Genomic DNA, 8,235 nt, shown 5'->3' with positions numbered 1-8,235 from the left:
TTATAATGAACTCCCCAAAGTCTCATGCCTATCGGATAAACGGTGTCACTGCAATTCACTTCTATTATTTTTATATACCGTAAAAAGAGAAAAATTTGACCCTCCCCTGGCGCCGCCCTTGCGAAATTAAAAATTATTTTTTTTACAGAACCCTTCCCTGAATTGTTCTAATCATCTCCCTCAAAGTCTCATGGCTATCGGATAACGGTGTCACACCAAAATCGACTCTTATTTTTATATACCGTATATAGAGAAAAATCGCACCCTGCCGTGGCGCCGCCCTTGCAAAATTAAAAATGATTTTTACAGAACCCTTTCCTAGAGTTTTATAATGAACTCCCCAAAGTTTCATGGCGATCGTGTGAACGGTGTCACCTCAATTCACTTTTATTATTTTTATATACCGCATAAAGAGAAAAAAACAAATCGCGCCCTGCCGGGGCGCCACCCCTGCAAATTTGAAAATGTTTTTAGCGCAGAAATCTCCCCAGTTATATTCTCTACATGTTCCCAAAGTTTCATGGCGATCGTGTGAACGGTGTCACCGCAATTCACTATTATTTTTTTATATACGTATTAGAGAGAAAAATCGCACCCTCCTGTGGCGCCGCCCTTGCGAAATTAAATATGATTTTTTTTACAGAACCCTTCCCCAGAGTGTCCTAATCAACACCCCCAAAGTTTCATGCCTATCGGATGAACGGTGTCACTGCAATTCACTTTTATTATTTTTATATACCGTATATAGAGAAAAATCGCACCCTCCCGTGGCGCCGCCCTTGCGAAATTAAAAAATTAATTTTTTACATAACCCTTTCCTAGAGGGTTATAACGAACTCCCCAAAGTTTCATGCCTATCGGATGAACAGTGTGAAATCAAAATGGACTTTTATTTTTATATACCGTATATAGAGAAAAAACAAATCGCGCCCTGCCGGGGCGCCACCCCTGCGAATTTGAAAATTTTTTTTTCGCAGAAATCTCCCCAGGAATATTCTCAACAACTTCCCAAAGTTTCACGGCGATGTGATGAGAGGTGTAGTAATGCATAAAGGACAGACAAACAAACAAACAAACACACACACATACATTGCTTTATATATATATATATATATATATATATATATATATATATATATATATATATATATATATATATATATATATATATATATCTGTATATATATATATATATATATATATATATATATATATATATATATATATATATATATATATATATATATATATATATATATATCGCCAAATAGTTCTCAGAATGTATACAAAACCAGTAAAATAAATACACTACGGGGGGAAAAAATAAAATATAAAGTAATCGATTCAAAACAGTATCAGTAAAAAGGTGTAATAAATCACCACAAATTGTGTTAGCATTTTCCAGCGATGGCATGTAAGTATCTTTTTCATACAATAGACAGTTGTCGCTTAGGCACTCTGAAAATTGCTTGACCTGGCTACGAAAAAAATATACGCTTGTAACACCAGGTCCACATCAACATGCATAATATGTACTCAAATGCTGGGAAGGGGAGAAGGACGGTGGTGATATTTCAAAGTGTGAATACTGTAGTAAAGTTTCCCTTTCCAACCTGACGGTCTATGGGGCAAGTGAAGTAAAGTTCACTTGTTTCTCTGTCCTCGGCATTACAAGATATAGTGCGGTCAGCACTATGCCCAGCCGCCCATATATATATATATATATATATATATATATATATATATATATATATATATATATATATATATTGCACATATAAACAGAAAGGGCAGAAAGGCATAGAACTAGAATCCCGTAGGATAGCAGCACATCTTTAACACCATCAAGCTTGGGGATCCTTGTGGAACATAGACCACAACCTTCCATCGTGCGACTCCTCCAAGTTGGGTCCATGACAATTTATATATAAGACATAGACTTTTACCAGTGTGTGCCCCTCCCCTCTCCCGGAAAATTGTAAATGCCCCCCCCCTCCCCGGGGAAAAAGTCTGAAAGGAACACTACCAATAGTGTCCCCCCCTTCAGGGTAGGTAATTGTCTTAAGCCACTTGACTTGAAGTCAAGTTGAGGTTTTGAAGTCAATAAGTGACCCAGGCGTTCGTTGATCAAAGTCTCGTTTGATTTGTATTAGTTTGTGTTACTCTCCACTTCTCATAACTATACAAAGGGACCTAGTTTGCGGTGCTGTTAAATAGTCGTTTCTTGGAAAATGCAATCAGTACATTTGATATCCAGATTGTGAAAAGGCTGTTATATTTGTATTGGCCTTTATGATAAGAAAGTCTACACCCCCCCCCCCGAAAATGTCGGGAAGAAACACTGCCTAAGATACAGTGCCTAAGAGGGGGTCTGGCTTTTTGTGACGATGTGGGACGGAGGGCAGGGGAGAAGGAAGCTAAAAATCGAAAAACAAGCGTGACGTCATTTATGGATGACCCCTAACTTTAAAGTAAATTTTTTTTTTAGATCCAATCACTGGTTCTTGTTGTTGTGGAATTTTAGCTGTCAAATTGCAAGTTGTCTTGCCGTTGAAATGTTAATTCCGCTTTAAGTAAACTGTTATTTGTGTTGGAATTTTAAAAATGTTCTTGAACCGGCTTCCCTGTAAGGGCGACTACAACGAAAATGCTAACTTTATAAAATATATCATAGTAGCCTTTCTTTCCCAACATTTTCTTTATTCTCATTGGTTATTGTTTTTCTCGTGGTATACATGATCCAATAGAATTGGAGGAACTTTTTATTTTATCTCACTCCTCGTCATTCATTGAGTTTTTATGGTAAGATTCTATTATTTGTTATTAAATTGTTAAGTTATTTTTGTTATATATAATCTAAATCTAGATCAAGACACAATGTGTTATTTACGGTAGTTTAGGATGTAGACTAGATCCACATCTAGAAATCTAGTTTCTAGATTTTTAGATCTAGATCTAGACTAATCCCAGAAAAGATAGAATTCAGAAGTCTTCAGCTAGACTTGAGTTATTGAACTTAGAATTTAGATCTAGAATCTAGATTTAGATCTAGATCTAGATCTAGATTAGATCTAGATCTAGATCTATAGATTCTAGATCTAGATCTAGATCTAGAATCTAGAGATCTAGAGTCTAGATCTATTCTATACTCTAGAATGTAGATCTAGATTCTAGATCTAGACTAGACTAGACACTTATTTGACTTATTTCAATGTCTGGCATTGTCTGGTTTTAGTCATTAGTGGAGAATAGATTCTAGATCTAGAACTAGATCTAGATTTATCAGTAGTGTAGCGAGGGGGGGGGGGGACATATGTCCCCTGGCGCCGACCTTAGGGGGTGCCAAAATGGGTTGGAAAAATAAATTGAAAGGTTGAGGGGGGTGCAAATCGAAAAGTTTGTCCCTGGGCGCCGGGAAGGGTCACTACGCCTCTGAGATTTATCTAGATCTAGATTTCTAGATCTAGAGACTTCTCTGTCTTATCTAGACTAGATCTAATCTAGATCTAAAATCGAAATCAATCTTAAGCTTAATAATTGATTAATAGAATGATAAGAATGTGACTTTTGTCAGTAGTTTAACATAAATTTAGCCGCCCTGGTACTTCATACGTACTTCATAGTGATAGTCCAGCGCTACTCTACTCTCTCTCACTCTCTCTGAAACTGACCGATAAATCTAGATCTAGATCTAGAGTAGGCCCTAGATTACTAGATCAAGATCTAGGTAGATCTAGTGATACTCTCTAGACATCTAGACTTGTTGTTACATGGTATATGTTAGACGTTAGTAGTCTAAGTTCTAGATCTAAGTTCTACTTAAACTTTTTAAAATAGAATAGAAATTAGAATCCCATAGAAAAAAGAATAGGCAGATGCTAGCCGGAATAAGATACACATGCGCAATGGAGAGAAGCTACGACTTGCCATCGCGGAGATGTTTTCGATGGTACTGCGCATGCGTGTGTTTACAACTGCAGAACCCTAATCCAGACCCTAATCCTATCCCTAATCCTAATCCTATCTCTAACCCTAGCCAAAAGTGACTGCGCATGCGCAGAGCTATTTTTTGCCGACTAAGTGGAGCCGTTGGGGAGAAAAATCTTCTTCCGAGTAGTCACTTCGAAAAGAATAATGCAACAAGAGAGGCAAACAATGTGTGTATAATTATAATAGTGCGGAACATTAGTACTTTATAAATCATATGTAGAATAAGTTCTACTTTTGGTTACTGGAAATCGCTGAAAAGTTGATATAGAACTACAAATTTGATTTAATACTTATATATGAAATTTTATCAACCTAGCTGTAACGATACTCATGTTACACATAAACACACACACAGACATACAGGCAAAATTGCAAAACTAAGATTTTCCCACTCAGGGAGTTGCAAAATGTTTAGATTTGTGAAAATTTCAATTTTGTGCACGATTCCATATAAAGTAAAAAATGTGAACAGGTTTTTGATTATTCTATGCAAAACCTACTTATATTTCATTAGTTTTTACTCCTCTAACAGAACTCTTGGCTAAATTGCTGAACAGATACAGCAATGGATTTATTAAAATCAATCACACACCCAGATGAGGTGATTGCTCTGCTGCGCTTTAAAATGGGAGGCAGCAAAGCCATAATGCCAAAATGTGATTTGGTAAGAATAAATAGTTGTCTTGTTTTTAATTTATACAAATATTATTAAAAGTCCAGTAAAACTAGAAGGTATGTTTACTTATGGTTACAATAGACAAAAGATGATTTGAGTTTTGATAAATGAAATTTATTCCTATAAACAGAACAGTATGAGCTCAAGTTTAAAGCATTGTTACCATCTGCTCAACCTGACAAGTAGAAGTTTTGCTGCTGTCATACAAGCTTTAGATGGACACCTGAGGTGAAATTTTAATTCTATTTAAACAATCAATATAGGGGGAGGAAAGGTAGGGGACGTTTTAGCACCACATTTAATTTTTGAATAATTTTGCAAGGGGCAGCCCAGTCCATTCCTTGATTTCCTCCATGCAGTTTTTATCCTTACCTTCCTTGCCATCTCCTTCCTTTCACATTTCCCTGCTTGATTGTTTTTGATAGGCCATCGGATCATGTCACATATTTAAAAGTAATCCATTGCTTATTTTTTTGAAAAAAATACAAATTTGTTTTTTATTTTCTTACTTTTATTTTTATAATTGGTCTGTAAGTATACAATCAACAGTATTTGTAATTTCAAATCAAACATTTACATACAAGTAATTATATAAATACAGTAATTCAGTTGTTAATCTATGTCATTGCTGTCTTTCAGAGATGCTATTTGCATATTTTATCTAGTGCTACGAGCATTAGACACTGTAGAAGATGACATGACCATCCCCATAGATATTAAAGTTCCAATGCTCAAGACGTTCCACAAAAACCTTTTGGACCCTGAGTGGAAATACATGGAGAGTAAAGACAAGGATAGGCTAGTGCTGGAGACATTCCCAGAGGTATGTTGAGTTATTTTTATTCTAAAATTTAATTATTTAAATTTAAGGCATGGTGCATTATGACACAATGCTACTTCATCTGCGCTATGGATTTATAAGATTAAAAAAAAGGATGAAAAAAGGTATTTTACATTTGTGTCCAGCCTAAGTGGGCAGGGGTCATCGTGGTCGGATAGTAGAGCATAATTGCTCACCCATAAGTCTAGAGTTTGTTATCCTGAGCAGGAGTCTGTTGGACATCTCATAGTCCACCCAACTCTGATGGGTGCCTCAAGTCTATGACTCTAGCTATGGAAACTAATTTATGTATTTGCTCTGTTATAAGCTGCAGTTGTTTTCAGATATCCAAAGAATTCCGAGCCCTTGCACCTATATACCGAGAGGTTATTTCTGATATATGCCAGAAAATGGGAGATGGCATGACAGTGTTTCTGGAGAGGAAAGTTGACACAATGGACGAGTGGGACGAAGTCAGTATTTTTCAAAGTCATATTCTTGTTGTTTCCCTTGCTTGTGATTTTATTTATGTTGGTCTTCCTAGCTAGTTATATTGTATTCTTTTGACTAGGCATATTATTAGAAATTTAGAAAAAATGATCTGTATAAAATCTATGTCTTTAAGAAAAAGAACTGGAATTTTTTTTTCATTATGTCATATGTTCAAGTCTTTGTTTAGATCAGTTTGTGTTCTTTTAAGTTTTTAAAAATAAGGATAGTAGAATAATCATTTTCTGATTAAATTTTTAGTAAACACCATATATCTATTGTACATTCTAACCTTTCTAACACTTCAAATCTATTCAAAGTTTATTTGTTAAATGTTCAGTTTCAATGTACTCTAGTGTATCAAAGTTTACATTTAAAAAACTGTCTCCAGTACTGCCACTATGTAGCTGGTTTGGTTGGAATAGGACTAGCTAAACTGTTCTCAGCGTCAGGGTTAGAGGATGAGATTGTGGGCGAGGACTCCAAGTTAGCTAACCAAGTCGGCTTGTTTCTACAGAAGACAAACATCATCAGGGACTATCTAGAAGACTGGAATGATCAACGAATATTTTGGCCTAAAGCTGTAAGCCTTTTTTTATACGATTGTTTTCTTATATATTTTTAATATTAATGATTTTCATTTAACTTTATTTTCATGTTAGATGTTTAATAAAGTTTTTGCTTAAAATAATATCAGATGCCTTTGTGAATATTTATAATTATTAAATTTTGTAGTATTCAATTATTTTTTTATTGGAAGTTCATCCAGATTTTAGAGGTGATTTAAGAATTGTTCTCTTGTTGTATCAGTTACTATTTTTAATATTTTCTTCCACCTCTCTAGTGTTGGAGGAAATATGGCAATGATATTGGGGACTTTGCCAAGCCAGAGAACAGAGAGAAAGCTGTGGAGTGCTTGAATGAGTTGATAACAAATGCCCTGGAACTGGTGCCTTCCTCCATCCTGTTCATGAGCAGACTGAAGAATCAAAGTATCTTCAATTTTGTTGCTATTCCACAGGTAAATACAAGTATTAGATGAATCTGTACACTTTATCTTTTAGGGCTTGTTCATAAATTACTTCTGGTACATTGTGTGACATTTAGTGACCCCTATGCATTGTCATTGAGAATAAAGGGCAAAAATAACAGTAAAATGATATAGCATGTATATTTATAAAAATAATGTAACATTTTATTTAATTATCATAAAATAAAGATTGATTTATGGATAGACCACAAAGTGTCAGGAAATTTCAAATTTTTTAAGAACATTTTTGTTCTAGGATTTTTTTTTTAGACAGGGAGTTAAGCTTAAGTTGTGTAGTGTTATATTATAATGGCCCTTGTATCCTAATTTAATGTTTTTACAGTACTATACTAATTTAATGTTTTTACACTACTGTAGTTTTTACACTCATTATTACTTTACTGTCTAGGTGATGGCAATTGCTACTTTAGAACGCTGTTACAATAACCCTAATGTGTTCACGGGGGTGGTTAAAATACGCAAAGGTGAAACAGTACGCATGATGCTCAACGCAACCAAGTTTGAGAATGTGAAAGCTATAATGAAACATTTTACATTGGAAGTAAGTACACACATCTTAGCTAAAGCTACACTGTTCTATTTTACAAGCTAGTGAAGAACTAAAAAACTTGAGATTGGTAATTTCAGTTATCAGTCAAGGTGTAAGTCAATATATATATATTTTTTTAGGTATTACTTCTGTCATCTCTTAAATTATTATCAATCCTTCTAATATCTCCATGATTTAACTGTCTATTCTCTAAATATTGACATTTTATCTTTCACTCCTTAAAATATCGCCATACTTTAACCTTCAATCCTCCAAATGTCCACATCTTTTACCCTTCGTTCCCCCTAAATGTCCCCCATGTTTTACCCTTTATTCCCCTAAATATTCCCATTTTTTACCACAGATAATGGAAAGAATACCAGAGTCAGACCCCAACTGCGCTAGAACAAAACAAGTCTGTAATAAAGCTTTAGGTGTCACAAAGACAGAGCTAGAGTACACAACGTCCAGTATATACCCACCCCTGTACATGAGCATGGGGCTAATGCTGTCTGCCATAGCCTACACCTACTGGTCCCAGATCTCACAGTGGTACGATGAAATCTTTTAGGACCTTTCATCTTGTCAACTTGTCATGCTAGAAATCTTTTAAAACTATTAGGACCAGTCAACTTGCTGTGCTAGAAATAATTCAAAACTTAATCACTCGAGCAGTCTTG

General features: G+C 35.1%; 1 protein-coding gene across 1 annotated transcript; it reads left to right on the top strand.

The window, feature by feature from the left end:
- The first annotated feature begins 2,729 nt into the window (after positions 1-2,729).
- LOC131929577 (squalene synthase) lies at positions 2,730-8,235 on the top strand. Its single transcript, XM_059285856.1, has 9 exons — positions 2,730-2,802; positions 4,523-4,654; positions 4,797-4,894; positions 5,306-5,489; positions 5,831-5,959; positions 6,367-6,558; positions 6,820-6,996; positions 7,415-7,567; positions 7,920-8,235. The coding sequence occupies exons 2-9, from the start codon at positions 4,556-4,558 to the stop codon at positions 8,124-8,126; spliced, it is 1,239 nt and encodes a 412-aa protein (XP_059141839.1). The 5' UTR covers positions 2,730-2,802; positions 4,523-4,555; the 3' UTR covers positions 8,127-8,235.

This window comes from Physella acuta, unplaced genomic scaffold (genome assembly GCF_028476545.2).
Source record: "Physella acuta isolate Inbredline_101_S28 unplaced genomic scaffold, ASM2847654v3 ptg001653l, whole genome shotgun sequence".
NCBI classification, from domain to species: Eukaryota; Metazoa; Mollusca; class Gastropoda; family Physidae; genus Physella; species Physella acuta.
Note: the sequence above shows the minus strand (reverse complement) of the source record. Positions and strands in the feature narration are given on the sequence as shown.